The sequence below is a fragment of the Scyliorhinus torazame genome, chromosome 17, assembly GCF_047496885.1.
Source record: "Scyliorhinus torazame isolate Kashiwa2021f chromosome 17, sScyTor2.1, whole genome shotgun sequence".
NCBI lineage: Eukaryota > Metazoa > Chordata > Chondrichthyes > Carcharhiniformes > Scyliorhinidae > Scyliorhinus > Scyliorhinus torazame.
In genome coordinates, this window is record NC_092723.1 from 74,267,589 (window position 1) to 74,291,757 (window position 24,169).

The window sequence follows — 24,169 nt, forward strand, 5'->3', positions numbered from 1 at the left end:
CCTTCGACAACAAGTTCTTCATCCAGACACACGGAACAACCATAGGGACCAGATTCGCACCCCAATACGCCAACATCTTCATGCACAAGTTTGAACAAGACCTACTCACCGCACAGGACCTTCAACCGACGTTATACACTAGATATATCGATGACATTTTTTCCTTTGGACCCACGGCGAAGAATCACTGAAACGACTACACGATGACATCAATAAGTTCCATCCAACCATCAGACTCCCATGGACTACTCTCCAAAATCAGTTGCATTCTTGGACACACTCGTCTCCATCAAGGACGGTCACCTCAGCACTTCGCTTTACCGCAAACCCACGGATAACATCACGATGCTCCACTTCTCCAGCTTCCACCCTAAACACATTAAAGAAGCCATCCCCTATGGACAAGCTCTCCGTACACACAGGATCTGCTCAGACGAGGAGGAGCGTAACAGACATCTACAGACGTTGAAAGATGCCCTCGTACGAACGGGATATGGCGCTCGACTCATCGATCGACAGTTCCAACGCGCCACAGCAAAAAACCGCACCGACCTCCTCAGAAGACAAACGTGGGACACAACCGACAGAATACCCTTCGTCGTCCAGTACTTTCCCGGAGCGGAGAAACTACGACACCTTCTTCACAGCCTTCAACACGTCATCGATGAAGATGAACATCTTGCCAAGGTCATCCCCACACCCCACTACTTGCCTTCAAACAACCGCGCAACCTCAAACAAACCATTGTTTGCAGCAAACTACCCAGCCTTCAGAACAGTGACCACGACACCACACAACCCTGCCATGGCAATCTCTGCAAGACATGCCAGATCATCGACATGGATACCACCATTACACGTGAGAACACCACCCACCAGGTACGCGGTACATACTCGTGCGACTCGGCCAACGTTGTCTACCTCATACGCTGCAGGAAAGGATGTCCCGAAGCGTGGTACATTGGCGAGACCATGCAGACGCTGCGACAACGAATGAACGGACATCGTGCGACAATCACCCAGGCAGTAATGTTCCCTTCCAGTCGGGGAACACTTCAGCAGTCAAGGACATTCAGCCTCTGATCTCCGGGTAAGCGTTCTCCAAGGCGGCCTTCAGGACGCGCGACAACGCAGAATCGCCGAGCAGAAGCTTATAGCTAAGTTCCGCACACATGAGTGCGGCCTCAACCGGGACCTGGGATTCATGTCGCATTACATTCATCCCCCACCACCTGGCCTGCAAAATCCTACCAACTGTCCTGAATTTGTCTATATATATGTTTCTGGAACATACCTCTTCATTCACCTGAGGAAGGAGCCGCGCTCCGAAAGCTAGTGACATCGAAACAAACCTGTTGGACTTTAACCTGGTGTTGTAAGACTTCTTACTGTGCTCACCACAGTACAACGCCGGCATCTCCACATCATGACTTTCCTTATACTCCACATAGGCTTCGTCTGTTCCCAACCTTTTAGCCCTGACAAATGCCTCCTTTTACTTTTTGACGAGGCCTACAATATCTCTCGTTATCCAAGGTTCCCGAAAATTGCAGTATTAATCCTTCTTCCTCACAGGAACATGCCGGTCCTGAATTCCTTTCAACTGACACTTGAAAGCCTCCCACATGTCAGATGTTGATTTACCCTCAAACATCCGCCCCCAATCTAGGTTCTTCAGTTCCCGCCTTGCATTGTAATAATTAGCCTTCCCCCAATTTTGCACATTCACCCTAGAACCACTCTTATCCTTGTCCATCAGCACTTTAAAACTTACTGAATTGTGGTCACTGTTCCCGAAATGCTCTCCTACTGAAACTTCTACCACCTGGCCAGGCTCATTCCCCAATATCAGGTCCAGAACAGCCCCTTCCCTTGTTGGACTGTCTATATATTGTTTTAAGAAATCCTCCTGGATGCTCCTTACAAACTCTGCCACGTCTAAGCCCCTGGCACTAAGTGAGTCCCAGTCAATATTGGGGAAGTTGAAGTCCCCCATCACCACAACCCTGGGCGAAATTCTCCTACCTGCCCCGCCACATTTCTGCGCCGACTGGCCGGCGGGAGTCTCCGTAACACCGGCCGGTCAATGGGGTTTCCCATTGTGGGGCAGCCCCACGCCGTCGGGAAACCCCCTGGTGCTGGCAGAACGGAGACTCCCGCCGGCGGAGAATGCCGCCCCCTGTTTTTACTCTTTTCCAAAATCTGCCTACCTATCTGATCCTCTATCTCCCGCTGGCTGCTTGTAGGCCTGTAGGAAACCCCCAACATTGTGACTGCACCCTTCTTATTTCTGATCTCTGCCCATATAGCCTCACTGCCCTCTGAGGTGTCCTCCCGTAGTACAGCTGTGATATTCTCCCTCACCAGTAGCCACCCCTTTTACATCCCCCTCTATCCCGCCTGAAACATCTAAATCCTGGAACGTTTAGCTGCCAATCCTGTCCTTCCCTCAACCAGGTCTCTGTAATGGCAACAACATCATAGTTCCAAGTACTAATCCAAGCTCTAAGTTCATCTGCCTTACCCGTAATACTTCTTGCATTAAAACATATGCACTTCAGGCCACCAGACCCGCTATGTTCAGCAACTTCTCCCTGTCTGCTCTGCCTCAGAGCCGTACCGGCCCTATTCCCTATTTCTCCCTCAATGATCTCACCTTCTGACCTATTGTTCCCGTGCCCACTTAGAAAATAGAAGCTGGAGGATCCCATTTGGCCCTTAGAGTCTGCTCAGCCATTCATTATGATCATGGCTGATCATCATGTTCAATAACATAGTCACGCCTCCTCCCCAATATCCCTTGATCCCTTTAGTCCCAAGAGCTATATCTAATTCCTTATTGAAATTACACGTTTTGGCCTCAATTAAATTTTGTGGTTGTGAGTTCCACAGATTCACCACTCTCTGGGGGAAGAAATTTCTCCTCACCTCAGTACTTTATCCTTTATCCTCAAACCATGACCCCTATTTCTGGACTTCCCCACCGTCAGGAACATTTGCTGCATCTCACAGGATAGCAAATGTCCCCTTGTTCAAGAAGGGGAGTAGAGTCGCGCTGGGCTGAGAGGTGGGAAATGGAGTTTAATGCAGAAAAGTGAGGTGATTCATTTTGGAAGGAATAACAGGAAGACAGAGTACTGGGCTAATGGTAAGATTCTTCGTAGTGTGGATGAGCAGAGAGATCTCGGTGTCCATGTACATAGATCCCTGAAAGTTGCCACCCAGGTTGAGAGGGTTGTTAAGAATGTTTACGGTGTGTTAGCTTTTATTAGTAGAGGGATTGAGTTTCGGAGCCATGAGGTCATGTTGCAGCTGTACAAAACTCTGGTGCGGCCGCATTTGGGGTATCACGTGCAATTCTGGTTGCCGCATTATAGGAAGGATGTGGAAGCATTGGAAAGGGTGCAGAGGAGATTTACCAGAATATTGCCTGGTATGGAGGGAAGATCTTATGAGGGAAGGCTGAGGGACTTGACGCTGTTTTCGTTAGAGAGAAGAAGGTTAAGAGGTGACTTAACTGAGGCGTACAAGGTGATCAGAGGATTAGATGGGGTGGACAGTGAGAGCCTTTTTCCTCGGATGGTGATGTCTAGCACGAGGGGACATAGCTTTAAATTGAGGGGAGATAGATATAGGACAGATGTCAGAGGTAGGTTCTTTACTCAGAGAGTAGTAAGGGCGTGGAATGCCCTGCCTGCAACAGTTGTGGACTCGCCAACACTGAGGGCATTCAAATGGTCATTGGATAGACATATGGACGATAAGGGAATAGTGTAGATGGGCTTTAGAGTGGTTTCACAGGTCGGCGCAACATCGAGGGCCGAAGGTCCTGTACTGCGCTGTAATGTTCTATGTTCTATGTTCTGTTCACTCACTCAGCCTGTCCAAATCCCGCTGAAGCATCTCTGCATCCTCTTCAAAGTTCACCCTCTCACCCAACTTTGTATCATCTGCAAATCTGGAGATACTGCATTTAGTTCCCTTGTCCAAATCTTTAATATATAATATGAATCATTGGGGTCCTAGCTCAGATCCCTGCTGTACCCCACTAGTCACTGCATGCCAATCGGAAAAACACCCATTTATTCCAACGCTTTGCTTCCTGTCTGCTAACCAGCTATCTATCCATCTCAAGACACTACCCGCAAACACATGTGCTTTAACTCCTCATAGTACTGTGTGAGACCCTGTCAAAAGCCTTCTGAAAGTCTAAATACGCTACATCCATCGTGTTTCCCTGGTCAACTCTACTGGATACATTTTCAAACAATGCCAAGCATGATTTCCTTTCAGAAATCCCCCAGCTTTTAGATTCTCTGGCAGTGCAGGAGGACTTCAAACTGAGTATATTTGTGAAGCTTGGAACTCCCCCAAATTATTAATATGGAATTAACCAGAGTTTATAACAGGGTCAATGCTGATTATTTGGGTTTAGAGTGATGCTTGTGAGATTAGCCTTATATTTAAATTTTCCCTGCAATCATTTGCCGATATATAGGTTTTAAATCTGAAAAGCTATAATTAACTTCTATTTGAATAATTTTAAATTTCTGACTTATAATTTTAAGTAGTCATATTCAAATTATTGTTGATAAATAATAACCTAATTATTAATACATCATACAGTTTGAAAATGAAAGTCTCAGTATGAAACTCGAAGAAGAGATGAATAAAAATGAAGAAGCGACAAAATTGTAAGTAATACTGGAAATAACGTTTCCTCAGAGTCCGGTACTACAAATATTTAATTTCCAGTTAATTAACATATTAATTGTGTGAGATAATGGCCGTGATACAGTGTAAATCTTACGTTATTCATTGGTTATACATTGGATTGGATTGGCTTATTGTCATGTGTACCAAGGTACAGTGAAAAGTATTGTTCTGCGTGCAGCTCAAACAGATTATTCTGTACATGAAAAGAAAATACATAATAGGGCAAACATAAAATACAATGTAAATACATAGACGCAGGCCTCGGGTGAAGATGTGTGAAGAGATCAGATAAGTCCATCAGTCTAAAGAGGGTCGTTTATGTAAATAACTCAGAGTAAAGCACACATAATATTTAGTTATTTTCACAGTATGAAATTGTTGTGGGAAGAAAGTTAATGCTGTAAAACTGAAGCCATGTTCTAATTTGTTGAGATCGGGCCCGATTCAACAGAAACATTTTGAAGTGTCATTTTGGATGTGTTTGGCAGGATGTGAGCTTAACTTCGGTAGTAGGGAAGATGCTTGAATCTATCATCAAGGAAGAAATAGCGAGGCACCTGGATGGAAATTGTCCCATTGGACAGACGCAGCATGGGTTCATAAAGGGCAGGTCGTGTCTAACTAATTTAGTGGAATTTTTTGAGGACATTCTGGCGCCTGTTACACAGTGGGAGGATTCAGAATGTCCAAATTACCTCACAACTGGTCCGTCGACCACTGAGCTGACGGGGTCGGACCCTATGCATCTGCCATTTCCACACTCAATGTCTGGTCCTCACTCGCCACCAACTTCTGCTTCCTCCTTTTCCGAGTTTTTCTGGGCCGCAGCTCCATAAACTGGGGGTCCCATCCTTCTGTTCCTTCCTCATGAATTGGGGGTCCCTGGTGCAAGGGTCAACGATGTCTCGGAGCGGCTGCAGGACATTCTGGGGTGGGGGGCAGGGTGAACAGCCAGCTGGCGTAGTGCACATAGGCACCAACTATATAGATAAAAAATGGGATGAGGTCCTACAAGCTGAATTCAGGGAGTTAGGAGTTAAACTAAAAAGTAGGACCTCACAGGTAGTAATCTCAGGATTGCTGCCAGTGCCACGAGCTAGTCAGTAGGAATGTCAGGATAAATAGGATGAATGCATGGCTCAAGAGATGGTGCAAGTGGGAGGGAGTCGAATTTCTGGGGCATTGGAACCGGTTCTGGGGGAGATGGGACCAGTACAGACCGGACGGTCTGCACCTGGGCAGGGCTGGAACCGATGTCCTAAGGGGGGTGTTTGATAGAGCTGTTGGGGAGGGTTTAAACTAATGTGGCAGGGGAATGGGAACCAATGCAGGAAGTCGGAAGGTAGTAAAGCAGGGACAGAAACAAAAGGCAGTAAGGGGGAAAGTGTAAGGCAGAGAAGCCATAGTCAAAAATCAAAAAGGGTGACAGTACAAGGTACAGTAACTGAGGGGAGCTCAGTGAATAGGCCCAGTAATACTAAAAGGAATAAAACGGGAAGTAAAAACATAAATGGTAAGCGACGCGGCAGGTTGTTAAATGAAGATATGGGTTCAACGACAAGGAAAATTAGGAGAAAAGTTAAGAGGAAATATAACTGATCGAGGTGTTAAGATTCAAAACAGAGGTATAAAAACCAACATAAGTGTACTTTACCTGAATGCTCGTAGTATTCGGAATAAGGTTAATGAGTTGATGGCGCATATCATCGTGAATGACTGATTTAGTGGCCATTACTGAAACATGGTTAAAGGATGGTCAAGACTGGGAGTTAAATATCCGAGGGTATCAAACTATTCAGAAGGACAGAGTGGACAGTAAGGGAGGTGGTGTAGCTCTGTTATTTAAGGATGACATCCGGGCAATAGTAAGGGATGACATCGGTGCAATGGAGGATAAGGTTGAATCCATTTGGGTGGAAATCAGGAATAGAAAGGCGCAAAATGTCACTGATAGGAGTAGTCTATAGGCCACCAAATAGTAGCATTATGGTGGGGCAGGCAATAAACAAAGAAATAACTGATGAATGTAGAAATGGCACAGCAGTTATCATGGGGGATTTTAATCTACATTTCGATTGGTTTAACCAGGTCGGTCAAGGCAGCCTTGAGGAGGAGTTTATAGAATGTATCCGCGATAGTGTCCAAGAACAGTATGTAATGGAACCTGCGAGGGAACAAGCGGTCCTAGATCTGGTCCTGTGCAATGAGACAGGATTGATTAATGATCTCATAGTTAGGGATCCTCTCGGAAGGAGCGATCACAATATGGTGGAATTTAAAATACAGATGGAGGGTGAGATGGTAAAATCAAACACTCGTGTTTTGTGCTTAAACAAAGGAGATTACAATGGGATGAGAGAAGAGCTAGCTAAGGTAGGCTGGGAGCAAAGACTTTATGGTGAAACAGTTAAGGAACAGTGGAGAACCTTCCAAGCGATTTTTCCCAGTGCTCAGCAAAGATTTATACCAACAAAAAGAAAGGACGGTAGTAAGAGGGAAAATCGACCGTGGATATCTAAGGAAATAAGGGAGAGTATCAAATTGAAGTGAAAAGCATACAAAGTGGCGAAGCTTAGTGGGAGACTAGAGGACTGGGAAACCTTTAGGGGGCAACAGAAAGCTACTAAAAAAGCTATAAAGAAGAGTAAGATAGATTATGAGTAAACCTGCTCAGAATATAAGAATAGACAGTAAAAGGCTTCCGGGTGCGGCGATGACCAGCTAAGTCGCACGTTTCGGCAGCTCCCGGTGGAACGGACTTTTGGGCTCTTGATAGGAGCCCCAACGGCAATTTTAACGGCTAAAAACACCGTGCGGTAAACCAGAAGGGTGTTCCCCCGGACACGGATGGAAAAAGGAGAGGAAAGTGGCCGGATTGCAGCGGATCCTTTGGAACAACGGCAAGGAAGGCAAGCAGAAACCAAGATGGCGTCGGAAGGTGGCAGTTTCATATGGGGCCCTGAACAACAAGAGTTTTTGAAACGCTGCGTGGAGGAGATAAAAAAGGAAATGAAGAAAGAGTTGTTGGCCCCGATATTACAGGCGATTGAAGGGCTGAAAGAGGAACAAAAGACCCAGGAGCAGGAGCTTCGGGTCGTGAAGGCGAAAGCAGCAGAGAATGAAAACGATATACAGGGCCTGGTGGTGAAGTCGGAGATACAGGAGGCACACCAGAAACGATCTGTGGAGAGGTTGGAGGCACTGGAAAACAACGCAAGGAGGAACAACTTGAGGATTCTTGGCCTTCCTGAAGGTGTGGAGGGGGCGGACGTCGGGGCATATGTGAGCACGATGCTGCACTCGTTAATGGGAGTGGAGGCCCCGACGGGTCCGTTGGAGGTGGAGGGAGCATACCGAGTTATGGTGCGAGGATCGAGAGCAGGAGAAGCTCCCAGAGCCATAGTGGTGAGATTTCTCCGTTTTAAGGATAGAGAAATGGTCCTTAGATGGGCGAAGAAAACTCGGTGTAGTAAATGGGAGAACGCGGTGATCCGCGTCTATCAAGATTGGAGTGCGGAGGTGGCGAGAAGGAGGGCGAGCTTTAATCGGGCCAAAGCGGTACTTCACAAAAAGAAGATAAAATTTGGAATGCTGCAACCGGCAAGACTGTGGGTCACATATCAAGGGAGGCACCACTACTTTGAGACGACAGATGAAGCGTGGACTTTTATTGTAGAAGAAAAATTGGAATGATTGGACTACGAAAATGAACGTTTGGACAAAGTGGTGGGACGAGTGGGGGGGGGGGGCGAAGAGGGATTGTATGATTAATCCTGCGGTATGGTAACTTTTCTTTCTCCCACAGGTGGTGATGGGGGGAGGTGGGGAGGGAGAGGAGATGAGGCGTTGGCCATGGGAGGCGGGGCCGAGGGAGAGGCGCGGGCTTGGTTCCCGCGCTATGATAATTATGGCGGGAATAGAGAAGCAGGAAGGAGGGGGCGCCGCACGGGGCGAGCCGCGATCACGGGGGGAAGCCGAGGTCAGCCAGAGTTTGCTGACTTCTGGGAGCAACATGGGGGGAGTAATTACGCTAGCGGGGGGTCTAGCGGGGGGGGGGGGGGGGGGTGGGGGGAGGGGGGAATTACTGGGTTGCTGCTGCTGGGGAAAGGGGGGAGTGGGTACGGGAAAGGATGGGCGGGGGGGCACCGTCTGGGAGAAATACAGCTGCGTGGGAACTGGGTGAGAAGCTGGAAAAAGATGATGGCTAACCGGCAAGGGGGGGGGGGTGGGAAGCCCCCCAACTCGGCTGATCACGTGGAACGTGAGGGGGCTTAACGGGCCGATAAAGAGGGCACGAGTACTCGCACACCTTAAGAAACTTAAAGCAGATGTGGTTATGTTACAGGAAACGCACCTGAAACTGATAGACCAGGTTAGGTTGCGCAAAGGATGGGTAGGGCAGGTGTTCCATTCGGGGCTGGATGCGAAAAACAGGGGGGTGGCTATATTAGTGGGGAAGCGGGTAATGTTCGAGGCAAAGACTATAGTGGCGGATAACGGGGGCAGATACGTGATGGTGAGTGGCAAATTACAGGGAGAGATGGTGGTGTTGGTAAACGTGTATGCCCTGAATTGGGACGATGCCAATTTTATGAGGCGAATGCTAGGACGCATCCCAGACCTAGAGACCGGAAAGCTGATAATGGGGGGAGACTTCAACACGGTGTTGGAACCAAGGCTGGATAGGTCGAAGTCCAGGACTGGTAGGAGGCCGGCAGCAGCCAAGGTGCTTAAGGATTTTATGGAGCAGATGGGAGGGGTGGACCCGTGGAGATTCAGTAGACCTAGGAGTAAGGAGTTCTCGTTTTTCTCCTATGTCCATAAAGTCTATTCACGCATAGACTTTTTTGTGTTGGGTAGGGCATTGATCCCGAGGGTGAGGGGAACGGAATATACGGCTATAGCCATTTCGGATCATGCCCCACACTGGGTAGACTTGGAGATAGGGGAGGAAACAAGAGGGCGTCCACCCTGGAGAATGGACATGGGACTAATGGCGGATGAGGGGGTGTGCCTAAGGGTGAGGGGATGCATTGAAAAGTACTTGGAACTCAATGACAATGGGGAGGTTCAGGTGGGAGTGGTCTGGGAGGCGTTGAAGGCGGTGGTTAGGGGGGAGCTGATATCAATAAGGACACATAAAGGGAAGCAGGAGAGTAAGGAACGGGAGCGGTTGCTGCAAGAACTTTTGAGCGTGGACAGACAATATGCGGAAGCACCGGAGGAGGGACTGTATAGGGAAAGGCAAAGGCTGCATGTGGAATTTGACTTGCTGACCACAGGCACTGCAGAGGCACAATGGAGGAAGGCGCAGGGTGTACAGTATGAATATGGAGAGAAGGCGAGCAGATTGCTGGCACACCAATTGAGGAAAAGGGGAGCAGCGAGGGAGATAGGGGGGGTGAGAGACGAAGATGGAGAGACGGAGCGGGGAGCGGAGAGAGTGAATGAAGTGTTCAAGACATTTTATAAAAAATTGTATGAAGCTCAACCCCCGGATGGGAGGGAGAGAATGATGGATTTTTTGGATCGGCTGGAAATTCCCAAGGTGGAAGAGCAGGAAAGGATGGGATTGGGAGCACAGATCACGGTAGAAGAAGTGGTGAAAGGAATTAGGAACATGCAGACGGGAAAGGCCCCGGGACCGGACGGATTCCCAGTTGAATTTTACAGAAAATATTTAGATTTGCTCGCCCCGCTACTGACGAGGACCTTTAACGAGGCAAAGGAAAGGAAACAACTGCCCCCGACTATGTCTGAAGCAACGATATCGCTTCTTTTAAAGAAGGAAAAGGATCCGCTACAATGCGGGTACCACAGACCAATTTCCCTCCTCAATGTGGATGCCAAGGTCCTGGCCAAGGTAATGGCAATGAGAATAGAGGAATGTGTCCCGGGGGTGGTTCATGAGGACCAAACTGGGTTTGTGAAGGGGAGACAGCTGAACACGAACATACGGAGGTTGTTAGGGGTAATGATGATGGCCCCACCAGAGGGTGAAACGGAGATAGTAGTGGCGATGGATGCCGAGAAAGCATTTGATAGAGTGGAATGGGATTATCTGTGGGAGGTGTTGAGGAGATTTGGGTTCGGAGAGGGGTATGTTAGATGGGTGCAGCTGTTGTATAGGGCCCCAGTGGCGAGTGTGGTCACGAATGGACGGGGATCGGCATATTTTCGGCTCCATAGAGGGACAAGGCAGGGATGTCCTCTGTCCCCATTACTGTTTGCACTGGCGATTGAGCCCCTGGCGATAGCGCTGAGAGGTTCCAAGAGATGGAGGGGAATACTTAGGGGAGGAGAAGAACACCGGGTATCTTTATATGCGGATGATCTGCTACTATATGTGGCGGATCCAGCGGAGGGGATGCCAGAAATGATGCGGATACTTGGGGAATTTGGGGATTTTTCAGGGTATAAATTGAACATGGGGAAGAGTGAGCTGTTTGTGGTGCATCCAGGGGAGCAGAGTAGAGAAATAGAAGACCTACCGTTGAAGAAGGTAACAAGAGACTTTCGTTACCTGGGGATCCAGATAGCTAAGAATTGGGGCACATTGCACAGGCTAAATTTGACGCGGTTGGTGGAACAGATGGAGGAAGATTTCAAGAGATGGGATATGGTAGCATTGTCAATGGCAGGGAGGGTGCAGGCGGTTAAGATGGTGGTCCTCCCGAGATTCCTCTTTGTGTTTCAGTGCCTCCCGGTGGTGATCACGAAGGCTTTTTTCAAAAGGATAGAAAAGAGTATCATGGGTTTTGTTTGGGCCGGGAAGACTCCGAGAGTGAGGAAGGGATTCTTACAGCGTAGTAGGGATGGGGGGGGCTGGCACTACCGAGCCTAAGTGAATATTATTGGGCCGCTAATATTTCAATGGTGAGTAAGTGGATGGGAGAGGAGGAAGGAGCGGCGTGGAAGAGATTAGAGAGGGCGTCCTGTAGGGGGACCAGCCTGCAGGCTATGGTGACAGCCCCATTGCCGTTCTCACCAAGGAACTATACCACGAGTCCGGTGGTGGTAGCTACACTGAAGATTTGGGGACAGTGGAGACGACATAGGGGAAAGACCGGAGCACTGGGGGGGTCCCCGATAAGAAACAACCATAGGTTTGCCCCGGGGGGAATGGATGGGGGATATGGAATGTGGCAAAGAGCAGGTATAACGCAATTGAAAGATCTATTTGTGGATGGGAAGTTTGCGAGTCTGGGAGCGCTGACCGAGAAATATGGGTTGCCCCAAGGGAATGCATTCAGGTATATGCAACTGAGGGCTTTTGCGAGGCAACAGGTGAGGGAATTCCCGCAGCTCCCGACACAAGAGGTGCAGGACAGAGTCATCTCAAAGAAATGGGTGGGGGACGGTAAGGTGTCGGATATATATAGGGAAATGAGAGACGAAGGGGAGACTATGATGGACGAACTAAAAGGGAAATGGGAGGAAGAGCTAGGGGAGGAGATCGAGGAGGGGATGTGGGCAGATGCCCTAAACAGGGTAAACTCGTCGTCCTCGTGCGCCAGGCTAAGCCTGATTCAGTTTAAGGTATTACACAGGGCACATATGACTGGAACACGGCTCAGTAAATTTTTTGGGGTGGAGGATAGGTGTGCGAGGTGCTCGAGAAGCCCAGCGAATCATACCCATATGTTTTGGTCATGCCCGGCACTACAGGGGTTTTGGATGGGGGTGACAAAGGTGCTTTCGAAAGTAGTAGGAGTCCGGGTCGAACCAAGCTGGGGGTTGGCTATATTTGGGGTTGCACAAGAGCCGGGAGTGCAGGAGGCGAAAGAGGCCGATGTTTTGGCCTTTGCGTCCCTAGTAGCCCGGCGCACAATATTACTAATGTGGAAAGAAGCCAAGCCCCCGGGGGTGGAGACCTGGATAAATGATATGGCGGGGTTTATAAAGTTAGAGCGGATTAAGTTCGTCCTAAGGGGGTCGGCTCAAGGGTTTACTAGGCGGTGGCAACCGTTCGTCGAATATCTTGCGGAAAGATAGATGGGGGAAAACAAAGAAGGCAGCAGCAGCGGCCCAGGATTTGGGGGGGGGGGATGGGGGGGGATGGGGGGGGGGGTGGCCTGAGACAAGGCAGTTGCCAATTAGGGCTAGTTTCTATTTTTTGTTATTTAATATTTATTTATTTGTTGTTGTTTTTGTTTAAATAAAAAAGGTCATTATTATCTGTATTGTTACAATGTTGTGTAAAGGATGCACAATGTACTGTGTTGGTTGACCAAAAATTTTCAATAAAATATTATTTAAAAAAAAAATAGACAGTAAAAGTTTCTACAAATATATAAAACAAAAAAGAGTGGGTAAGGTAAATATTGGTCCTTTAGAAGATGAGAAGGGAGATTTAACAATGGGAGATGAGAAAATGGCTGAGGAACTGAACAGGTTTTTTGGGTCGGTCTTCACAGTGGAAAACACAAATAACATGCGAATGACTGATAGAAATGAGGCTATGACAGGTGAGGACCTTGAGATGATTGTTATCACTAAGCAGGTAGTGATGGGCAAGCTAATGGGGCTAAAGGTAGACAAGTCTCCTGGCCCTGATGAAATGCATCCCAGAGTGCTAAAAGAGATGGCTAAGGAAATTGCAAATGCACTAGTGATAATTTACCAAAATTCACTAGATTCTGGGGTGGCCCCGGCAGATTGGATATTAGCAAATGTGACGCAACTGTTTAAAAAAGGAGGTAGGCAGAAAGCGGGTAATTATAGGCCAGTGAGCTTAACTTTGGTAGTAGGGAAGATGCTGGAATCTATCATCAAGGAAGAAATAGCGAGACATCTGGATGGAAATTGTCCCATTGGGCAGATGCAGTATGGGTTCATAAAGGGCAGGTCGTGCCTAACTAATTTAGTGGAATTTTTTGAGGACATTACCAGTGCGGTAGATAACGGGGAGCCAATGGATGTGATATATCTGGATTTCCAGAAAGCCTTTGACAAGGTGCCACACAAAAGGTTGCTGTATAAGATAAAGATGCATGGCATTAAGGGTAAAGTAGTAGCATGAATAGAGGATTGGTTAATTAATAGAAAGCAAAGAGTGGGAATTAATGGGTGTTTCTCTGGTTGGCAATCAGTAGCTAGCGGTGCCCCTCAGGGATCAATGTCGGGCCGACATTTGTTCACAATTTACATCGATGATTTGGAGTTGGGGACCAAGGGCAATGTGTCCAAGTTTGCAGACGACACTAAGATGAGTGGTAAAGTAAAAAGTGCAGACGATACTGGAAGTCTGCAGAGGGATTTGGATAGGTTAAGTGAATTGGCTAGGGTCTGGCAGATGGAATACAATGTTGACAAATGTGAGGTTATCCATTTTGGTAGGAATAACAGCAAAAGAGATTATTATTTAAATGATAAAATATTAAAACATGCTGCTGTGCAGAGAGACCTGGGTGTGCTAGTGCATGAGTTGCAAAAAGTTGGTTTACAGGTGCAACAGGTGATGAAAAAAGCGAATGGAATTATTTCCTTCATTGCTAGAGGGATGGTGTTTAAGACTAGGGAGGTTATGCAGCAGTTGTATGAGGTGTTAGTGAGGCCACACCTGGAGTATTGTGTTCAGTTTTGGTCTCCTTACCTGAGAAAGGATGTACTGCCGCTGGAGGGTGTGCAGAGGAGATTCACTAGGTTAATTCCAGAGCTGAAGGGGTTGGATTACGAAGAGAAGTTGAGTAGACTGGGACTGTACTCATTGGAATTTAGAAGAATGAGGGGGGATCTTACAGAAACATATAAAATTATGAAGGGAATAGCTAGGATAGATGCGGGCAGGTTGTTTCCACTGGCGGATGAAAGCAGAACTAGGTAGGGGGCATAGCCTCGAAATAAGGGGAAGTAGATTTAGGACTGAGTTTAGGAGGAACTTCTTCACCCAAAGGGTTGTGAATCTATGGAATTCCTTGCCCAGTGAAGCAGTAGAGGCTCCTTCATTAAATGTTTTTAAGATAAGATGGATAGTTTTTTGAAGAATAAAGGGATTAAGAATTATGGTGTTTGGGCCGGAAAGTGGAGCTGAGTCCACAAAAGATCAGCCATGAACTCATTGAATGGCGGAGCAGGCTCGAGGGACCAGATGGCCTACTCCTGCTCCTAGTTCTTATGTTCTTCTGTTCCTGCTTCTACACCTTTACTTTACATAATGTGGCGCACAAAGACTCCGTGAGACGAATAGAGTGAAGTCGATGAGGCTTTATTAAGCGTGTCTGTTCCCCAGCAGCCCGATAGTAAACTGGCCTGCGGGGGAAGGCACCGGCTTCTTATACTTCGCCTTCAGGGCGGAGTATGAGGTCAACGGCCAACCAGGACCCGGGATCTGTCAGCCAATGACATTAGGGCTTCCAGTCCCACATGACCCCCAATACATACTACCACATTCACCCCTTGTCAAAAATGAACCCGGCGGGGTGATGCTTCGTATGGTGGTAGGGGTTTACAGGGCTGGTCCTGGGAGGATAGAACAGTTACATGGTAGTACAGTATTGGACAGTATCGTCCTGTTACAACTATTTACAGAGGATATAGGAAAAACAAAATGTTCATTGGACAGTCCATCTTTGTTTTACATCGACGCCACGAGTCGGTCGGGCGGTCTGGTCGTCCGTGTCGATCGCCTCGGCCCCGGCGGTGGTGGTGGTGCTTGTACCAGCGTTGTCGCCTCCGGGAGCCGCACGGTTTCAGCTGTCGGTGCAAAGGGGAGGGGGATTGATCCTCCTGGGAAGGGGGCGGTCGCGGGGTGCGGCGGTGGCAGGAAGGGGGGCGGTTGGGTTGATGGTGTCGGGGGGGTGTGCGTGGTGCCGGCGGGCGCCAGATCCCGCAGGGAGACCGTGTCCTGTCGGCCGTCGGGGTACTCCACGTAGGCGTACTGGGGGTTTGCGTGGAGGAGGTGAACCCTTTCGACCAACGGGTCCGCCTTATGTGCCCGCACGTGCTTTCGGAGCAGGATGGGTCCTGGGGCCGCCAGCCAGGTCGGCAGCGACGTTCCAGAGGAGGACCTCCTAGGGAAGTCAAGGAGACGCTCGTGAGGCGTTTGATTAGTGCTCGTACATAATAACGACCGGATGGAATGGAGAGCGTCCGGGAGGACCTCCTGCCACCGTGAAACTGGGAGATCCCTGGACCGTAGGGCCAGTAGGACGGCCTTCCAGACCGTGCCGTTCTCCCTTTCTACTTGCCCGTTCCCCCGGGGGTTGTAGCTGGTCGTCCTGCTTGAAGCTATGCCCTTGCTGAGCAGGAACTGGCGCAGCTCGTCACTCATGAAAGAGGACCCCCTGTCGCTGTGGACGTATGCGGGGTAACCGAACAGCGTGAAGATGCTGTTCAGGGCTTTAATGACTGTGGCCGCGGTCATGTCGGAGCAGGGAATGGCAAAAGGGAAGCGGGAGTATTCGTCCACTACATTCAGGAAATACGCGTTGCGGTCGGTGGAGGGGAGGGGCCCTTTGAAATCGAGACTGAGGCGTTCAAAGGGGCGGGAAGCCTTAATCAGGTGCGCTCCATCTGGCCTGAAAAAATGCGGTTTGCATTCTGCGCAGATGTGGCAGTCTCTTGTGACTGTACGGACCTCCTCTAAGGAGTATGGGAGATTGCGGGACTTGATGAAGTGGTAAAACCGAGTGACTCCCGGGTGGCAGAGGTCCTCATGGAGGGCTTGGAGGCGGTCAATTTGTGCGTCGGCACATGTCCCGCGGGATAGGGCATCGGACGGCTCGTTCAGCTTTCCGGGCCGGTACAAGATCTCATAGTTGAAGGTGGAGAGTTCGATCCTCCACCGCAAGATCTTGTCGTTCTTGATCTTGCCCCGCTGTGCATTATCGAACATGAAGGCTACCGACTGTTGGTCAGTGAGGAGAGTGAATCTCCTGCCGGCTAGGTAATGCCTCCAATGTCGCACAGCTTCCACTATGGCTTGGGCTTCCTTTTCCACTGGGGAGTGGCGGATTTCTGAGGCGTGGAGGGTTCGGGAGAAGAAGGCCACGGGTCTGCCCGCTTGGTTAAGGGTAGCCGCTAGAGCTACGTCAGAGGCGTCGCTCTCGACCTGGAAGGGGAGGGACTCGTCGATGGCGCGCATCGTGGCCTTTGCGATGTCCGCTTTGATGCGGCTGAAAGCCTGGCAAGCCTCTGTCGACAGCGGGAAAGTCGTGGTCTGTATTAGGGGGCGGGCCTTGTCTGCGTACTGGGGGACCCACTGGGCGTAGTATGAAAAGAACCCCAGGCAGCGTTTCAGGGCTTTTGGGCAGTGCGGGAGGGGAAATTCCATGAGTGCGCGCATACGTTCGGGGTCGGGGCCTATTATCCCATTGCGCACTATGTAGCCCAGAATGGCTAGCCGATCGGTGCTAAAAACGCACTTGTCCTCGTTGTACGTGAGGTTCAAGGCTTTGGCAGTCTGGAGGAATTTTTGGAGGTTGGCGTCGTGGTCCTGCTGATCGTGGCCGCAGATGGTTACATTGTCGAGGTACGGGAACGTGGCCCGTAACCCATGTTGATCAACCATTCGGTCCATTTGCCGTTGGAAGACCGAGATGCCGTTTGTGACGCCAAAAGGGACCCGTAGGAAATGGTATAACCGCCCGTCTGCCTCGAAGGCTGTGTACTTGCGGTCACTTGGGCGGATGGGGAGCTGATGGTAGGCGGACTTGAGGTCCACGGTGGAGAAGACTTTATACTGGGCAATCCGATTGACCATGTCGGATATGCGGGGGAGAGGGTACGCGTCTAGTTGTGTGTACCTGTTGATGGTCTGGCTATAGTCAATGACCATCCTTTGTTTCTCCCCTGTCTTCACTACTACCACCTGCGCTCTCCGGGGACTATTGCTGGCCTGGATTATGCCCTCCTTTAGTAGCCGCTGGACTTCGGAGCGAATGAAGGTCCGGTCCTGGGCGCTGTACCGTCTGCTCCTAGTGGCGACGGGTTTGCAATCCGGGGTGAGGTTCGCAAACAAGGACGGGGGTTGCACCTTGAGGGTGGCGAGGCCGCAGATAGTGAATGGGGGTATGGGGCCGCCGAATTTAAACGTAAGGCTCTGTAGGTTACATTGAAAATCTAAGCCCAGCAAGGTGGGGGCACAGAGTTGGGGAAGGACGTTAAATTTGTAGTTTTTGAATTCCCTCCCCTGTGCCGTTAGGGTAACTATGCAGAATCCCTGGATCTGTACGGAGTGGGATCTTGCAGCTAGGCAAATCTTTTGTGCGCTGGGGAAGGTAGTTAAGGAACAGCGTCTTACCGTGTCGGGATGTATAAAACTTTCCGTGCTCCCGGAGTCGACTAGGCATGGTGTCTCGTGGCCGTTAATTAGGACCGTTGTCGTCGTCGTCTGGAGAGTCCGGGGCCGAGCCTGATCGAGTGTAACCGAAGCGAGCCGTGGTTGTAGTAGTGGGGTGGGGTCCGTTGTTGCCGTCCAAGATGGCGTCGGGGATGGACAAAATGGCCACCCCCATACATCGCCTGTGGCTGAGGGGTCACAAGATGGCGTCGGGGGTGGACAAAATGGCCGCCCCCATGCGTCGTACAGGTCGGGGGCGGTCCAAGATGGCGGGGCCCCTCCTCCCCTCGTGGTGGTCGGGACCCAAAATGGCGGCGTCTGCGGGTCGCACATGGTGTGCTGGGGGGTCTGGGGGGCGCTAGGACCGCGCGGAGTTCCTGCATTGCGAGCGCCCGGGCCGCGGGCGCTAGGACCGCGCGGAGTTCCTTGACTGCGAGCACCAGGGCCGCGGGCGCCAGGACCGCGCGGAGCTCCCTCGCCGGGGACAGCGGTGGTCGGGACCCAGGTCGGCGGGTCAGTACTGCGAGCGCTGGGACCGTGAGGAGCTCCCTCGTCGGGGACGGCGGTGATCGGGGTCCAGGTAAGTTGCGCCAGCGGGTCAGGCGTGGGGCGCGGGACGGGGGTGAGGGCCCAGGTCGGCGGCGCCGGCGGGTCAGGCGTGGGGCGCGGGACGGGGGTGAGGGCCCAGGTCGGCGGCGCCGGCGGGTCAGGCGTGGGGCGCGGGACGGGGGTGAGGGCCCAGGTCGGCGGCGCCGGCGGGTCAGGCGTGGGGCGCGGGACGGGGGTGAGGGCCCAGGTCGGCGGCGCCGGCGGGTCAGGCGTGGGGTGCGGGACGGGGGTGAGGGCCCAGGTCGGCGGCGCCGGCGGGTCAGTCGTGGGGCCGCGAGCGCTGGCACCGCGCGGTGCTCCCTCGCCGGGGACAGCGGTGGTCGGGGTCAAGGTAGGTGGCGCCGGCGGGTCAGGCGTGGGGCGCGGGACGGGGGTGAGGGTGGCGTTCGGGATGCGGAAAACCCCCTCCTCTCCGTGGAGAGTGTTGGCTGGCACCCACATCGGGAGCGCCGGCGGCGGGTCGTACATGGACTGCGGGGAGGGGGGTTGGGGAGCGTCGGCGGCGTGCAGGGCTCCCAGTTCTCCCGGGACCGCGGTGGTCGGGACCCAAAATGGCGGCGCCTGCGGGTCGCACATGGCGTGCTGGGGGGGTTGGGACGCATAGGCTGCCTGTAGAGCTCCCTGTTCTCCCGGGACGGCGGCGACCACGCGAGATCGGCACACCAGCGCATAGTGGCCCTTTTTCCCGCAGCTTTTGCAGATGGCTGCGCGGGCCGGACAGCGTTGTCGGGGGTGCTTCGCCTGGCCGCAGAAATAACAGCGGGCGCCCCCGGTGCGACTCGGCGTTTGGACTGCGCAAGCCTGTGGGGTGTCCGGTGGGGGGGGGGGGTAGGGGGTTTGCCGCGGCGGGTGCGTACGGGGCCCAATGGCCTGCCGCGCGGTCGGGGCCGTAGGCGCGGGTATTACGCGCGGCTACGTCCAGCGAGGCTGCCAGGGCCCGTGCCTCTGAGAGTCCTAGCGACTCTTTTTCTAGAAGTCTTTGGCGGATTTGGGAGGATTGCATACCTGCAACAAAAGCATCGCGCATTAACATGTCCGTATGTTCGTTTGCATTCACCGACGGGCAGCTGCAGGCTCTTCCCAAAATCAGCAGCGCGGCGTAGAACTCGTCCATCAATTCTCCGGGAGCTTGCCGTCTTGTCGGGAGCTGGTAGCGAGCGTAGACTTGGTTAACTGGCCGAACGTAGAGACTTCTCAGTGCTGTGTACGCCGTCTGGAAATCGCGGGTGTCTTCAATGAGGGTGAAAATCTCCGTGCTCACCCTCGAGTGCAGGACCTGCAGTTTTTGTTCGTCTGAGACTCGGCCTGTGGTCGATGTGATGTAGGCCTCAAAGCAAGTCTGTCAGTGTTTGAAGGCTGCTGCCGCATTCACTGCGTGGGGGCTGATCCTCAGGCATTCTGGAATGATCCTGAGCTCCATAGTCCTTTTTAGGCACGCTTAATAAATTGTGGCGCACAAAGACTCCGTGAGACGAATAGAGTGAAGTCGAATAGAGTGAAGTCTGTTCCCCAGCAGCCCGATAGTAAACTGGCCTGTGGGGAAAGGCACCGGCTTCTTATACTTCGCCTTCAGGGCGGAGTATGAGGTCAACGGCCAACCAGGACCCGGGATCTGTCAGCCAATGACATTAGGGCTTCCAGTCCCACATGACCCCCAATACATACTACCACACATAATTCCTGCAATCCGGCATAAAAGTCACAAAAAGATCACCATGAGCGGGAGCTGCCAAATGTGCGACCTTTCACTCTATGGCCGCCACCGGAAGCCGGCCTTGTCTGGGTGTGTTTCTAATGTGCCTGTGCTGTCTCTAATTTGCACAATCTCTCTTGGGGCTTCCTGCTTTCTCAGCTGGTTTTGTCGCCATATTCGTATAGGGTCCCCCGTGCCTGGCAGAGTTGGTGCAGCGCTATCCTCGCGGAGAGCAGGTTAAAGTCCATCTGAAGCTTTTTCCTCTCCATGAGGAGCTCTGTGGTCGGGGCCTCGGAGTATTTACTGTCTACCTCCAGTATGGAGTGTATTCGCTGTTACCTCGCCGCTTTCTTCTCACTGTCTCTCCGTGCTTTAAAGGGGATAATTTCCCCATATATCACAGCCTTTAGGGCCTCCCAGAATGTGGAGGGTGAGACCTCCCGTTCTGGTTGTTCTTTGTATATTCAGTTACAGCCTGCGATATTTTCTCGCTAAACGGACCTTGTCGGCCAGTAGTGCAGTGTCCAACCTCCATGTGGGCCGTTGGGTACTGACTGTCTCCAACCTCACATCCATATAATTTGGAGCGTGGTCGGAGATTACGATCGCGCAGTATTCTGCCTTGACCAGCCTTGGATACACCAATTTTCCCACCACAAAGAAGTCGATCCTCAAGTATACATTATGTAGTGGGGAAAATCCAGCCCATAATGTTTTAATGTAAGGAAGATATTAATGAACCTAACTTCAGTTAGGATTGTTTGATATGGGAAGTTATGTTTCAATTAAAGTCACAATATTGAGGAACAAATCCACAACATCAAGTGAGGGCTTACTGTATGTGATCTATGAGCTATATATTTCCGTAAAGGTAGTAATGCTGAAAACACATTTACATTTAAAATATGATTTATATTTCAGGCACAACTCCACAAGAGATCTATGCTCTCTTGTAAAAGAATCCTGTTCTAGATCAACTGAAAAACTTAAAACATGTAAGTATTGTTATTATTGTTATATGAAATAAAAACAGCTGGAAAAGTCTTCATGTCTGACAACATCTGTTGAGACAGAACTAAAGTTTGAGTCAAATATGAATCTCCTTCAGAACTCGATCAGTAACCTTTATGGAGCTATGTACTGCAAATTCCAAAGTGTCACTGATTTCGCCAGCAATAGCCTGAAATAAACTAGATGGTTTCAGCATTGGCCTGGAAGAAAAGAATCTAGATGGATAAATGTTAAGAGCCACGGTCCGCACTTTAGGAAATCCATATTTTGCCACACTTTGAACTTTTTGACTGCAGTGGCACATTTATGTTTTGACCTCTTATCTGAAGCAAAGATGTTTCTGTGTTGGTCCTTGCTGAATTAATTTCAGGTAAGAACTTTGCTCGCTGCAATTCCTGGCCGGATCTGGTCGTGTGCTGGAATCCCTCCTCAGTTTCCTTCTCCTTTTAGAAGCTTGTCCTGTACTTCATGGCCTCTCTATTTTCCCAATTGTAGTTATTTTGAAGGGGGATGACCATCGGCTATTCATGTCTGGAACCAATTTGCATCAAATTAAATAGTCATTAAATCACTAGAAAGGTACTTCAGCACCAACTGAACCATGCCCTGTTGATTATTGAACGTTTAGACAAATACAACAAAACTCTAAGCACACGTAAAATTAAACCAGCAGCCAGAAAAATATCCAGAACAAGGATGTATATAGATTGTAGACTCTTCTTTATGCCTGCGCCTGGTGGTTGTGCAAACTACTGGACAAAGATGGCATCCAGTGACTTTGCATTTGAAGTGTGTGGGTCCATCTTGGATCTAGTATTTGACCTGTCGGGTGCCAATGAATGCTTTGGAGCCCCATTTCTCCCCATATGCCTTGAATACTGAACCAGATCAACTCCATTTGTATTCTCTCTGGGCTGTACCTACAGTTAGGAAACGTAATTCTAATGGTTGCATCTGAATGGGTTTTTCAAAGTGGGTTATGGGGATAGGCTGGGACTTGGGGTGTGGTTGGGTGCTCTTTCCAAAGGCTTTGTGGACTCAATATGCCGAATGGCTTCCTTCTACACTGTAGGGATTCTATGATTTTAAAAAGAAGAAAGACGGTGCAAATATAAAACTCTTTATGATCACCTGATGTTGCAAAGTACTTTATAGCCAATAAAATACGCTTGACATGTAGGTAATTTTGCAATGTAGGATGTGCAATAGTTTCCAGGAGACGAATGTTAACACTGAAGACCCAGCTTGACCTTTTCTTTTGTGCCATAATTACTCAATGGGCTGGATTCAGCTGGGTGCTGTAGTCCCTACCCCACCGGCTAAAGGTTCTTGACGCCTGCCTAGCAGCCATTTAGTGCTGGGAGCAGCACTGAGGTTGGAGGCAGGACTTATATTCCTCTCTCAAGGCAAGTTCAGGAAAGATAGGTATGAGGGGTCAGGCTGGGGTTGTAGGGGTGGAGCAAGTGTGGGAGGCTGGGCAAGGGTGGCAGAGAGATGAGTGGGTGTGATGTTCTCTGGGCATAGGGATCCCGGAGAGGATGTTCCCTCAAATTTGCCTGATACATGTCCATGCAACTAAAGCTGCTGGCCTTCCCAACTGGGGTGGGCCTCCCCCGCCATGAGCTTTGTACTCGTGGTCACTGGATGAGGCCCATAACTGGCCATTATTGACTACTTAAGGAAGTCAATAGGCCCAAAGATGGGCAGGCCATCCAATGACTTTCCTTTACTCCATTTTATTGTGGCTGGGCAGGGGTGGACAGGTGTGTGGTGGACATGGTGACAGCTGCTCCCTGCCACCATCAAACCTTCCAGCGGGAGAGGATAAAAGTCAGACCTATCATGGGAATGTCGCTTTAAGAAATGGTTAGCTGCTCATGTTACTGAAGTGATGTCAGAGTATGGGTGGAGCTGAGCTCTGGTCCAGCTTTTTAGTTTCACTTTGAGAAAAGCTTGGGGGTGTCTCTCTTTTTGGTTTTGTTTTGCTGTGTTGCAGCTGGTCAGCCAAAGCAGCTGTACTGTTGATCTCTCTGCCATGAAGGACTATCTCTTGATAATTTGGTGAATTCAGAAATTTAAATGTTTTCAGTATTGAATGTAAACCCTGATGTGCATCTGTTTAAAAGTTGTTAAGTCTTTTGGATGTTAAAAGAACAGCTTAAAGGATTCCTTAGAGTTGTATTCTTTGGGGGTTATCTTTGAATTAATGGTTGCTAAGATATTCACTATTTTAAAAAGGTTAACTTGAGTTCATAGAATAAACATTGCTTTGCTTTAAAAAAGAACTTTTCCCTTTCTGCTGTACCACACCTCTAGAGTGGGCCGTGTCCTCCCCATACCACCATCTATTAAAAGTTGTGGGTCAGGTGAACTCCATGATACACTTTGGGGTTCTCTGAATCCTGGCCCATAACAATGACTCAATGACTAATAAGGCCCAAAATATGTTGTCAAAATAACTAAGTGTTCTATGCAAACATATGGAATAGATGCAAGGGTAAAAACAGATGTCCGGAAGTTGCTGTTTGAATTGCAGAACTCTGTTAGCATAGTGTGACGAATGTGACAAATTTTCATATTTTAAAGTGTCTATTTAGTATTTTTGCTGTGATTACAAAGGGAGAGAATCATTAATTTTTGCAGTAAGGTGCGATCTATTGGCCTTGCCGCTCCCGACTGGGGACTGGGCCAGTCAATCACACGAGCGGCTTCTCGCTTCAAGCCTTTTCAAGCCTTGTTAGATTTCACAAGGCATCGCGATCCGTTGAAGTTGGGACTCAGGTTTGCATTTTCAAATGAGCAGTTAGTCTCACTTGAACACATCTATGCCGGATCGAACCGCCTTCCCTCAGAGATCCC

At 50.0% G+C, this 24,169-nt stretch overlaps 1 protein-coding gene across 1 annotated transcript in view; it reads left to right on the forward strand.

Moving 5' to 3' along the window:
* The window catches only part of sycp1 (synaptonemal complex protein 1), a 755,262-nt gene that overhangs the window by 117,909 nt on the left and 613,184 nt on the right, over positions 1 to 24,169 (forward strand). Inside the window, exons 6-7 of the mRNA XM_072479793.1 lie at positions 4,626 to 4,693; positions 21,221 to 21,294. Coding sequence (XP_072335894.1) covers positions 4,626 to 4,693; positions 21,221 to 21,294 — 142 coding nt within the window. The remainder of the gene's footprint in view (positions 1 to 4,625; positions 4,694 to 21,220; positions 21,295 to 24,169) is intronic.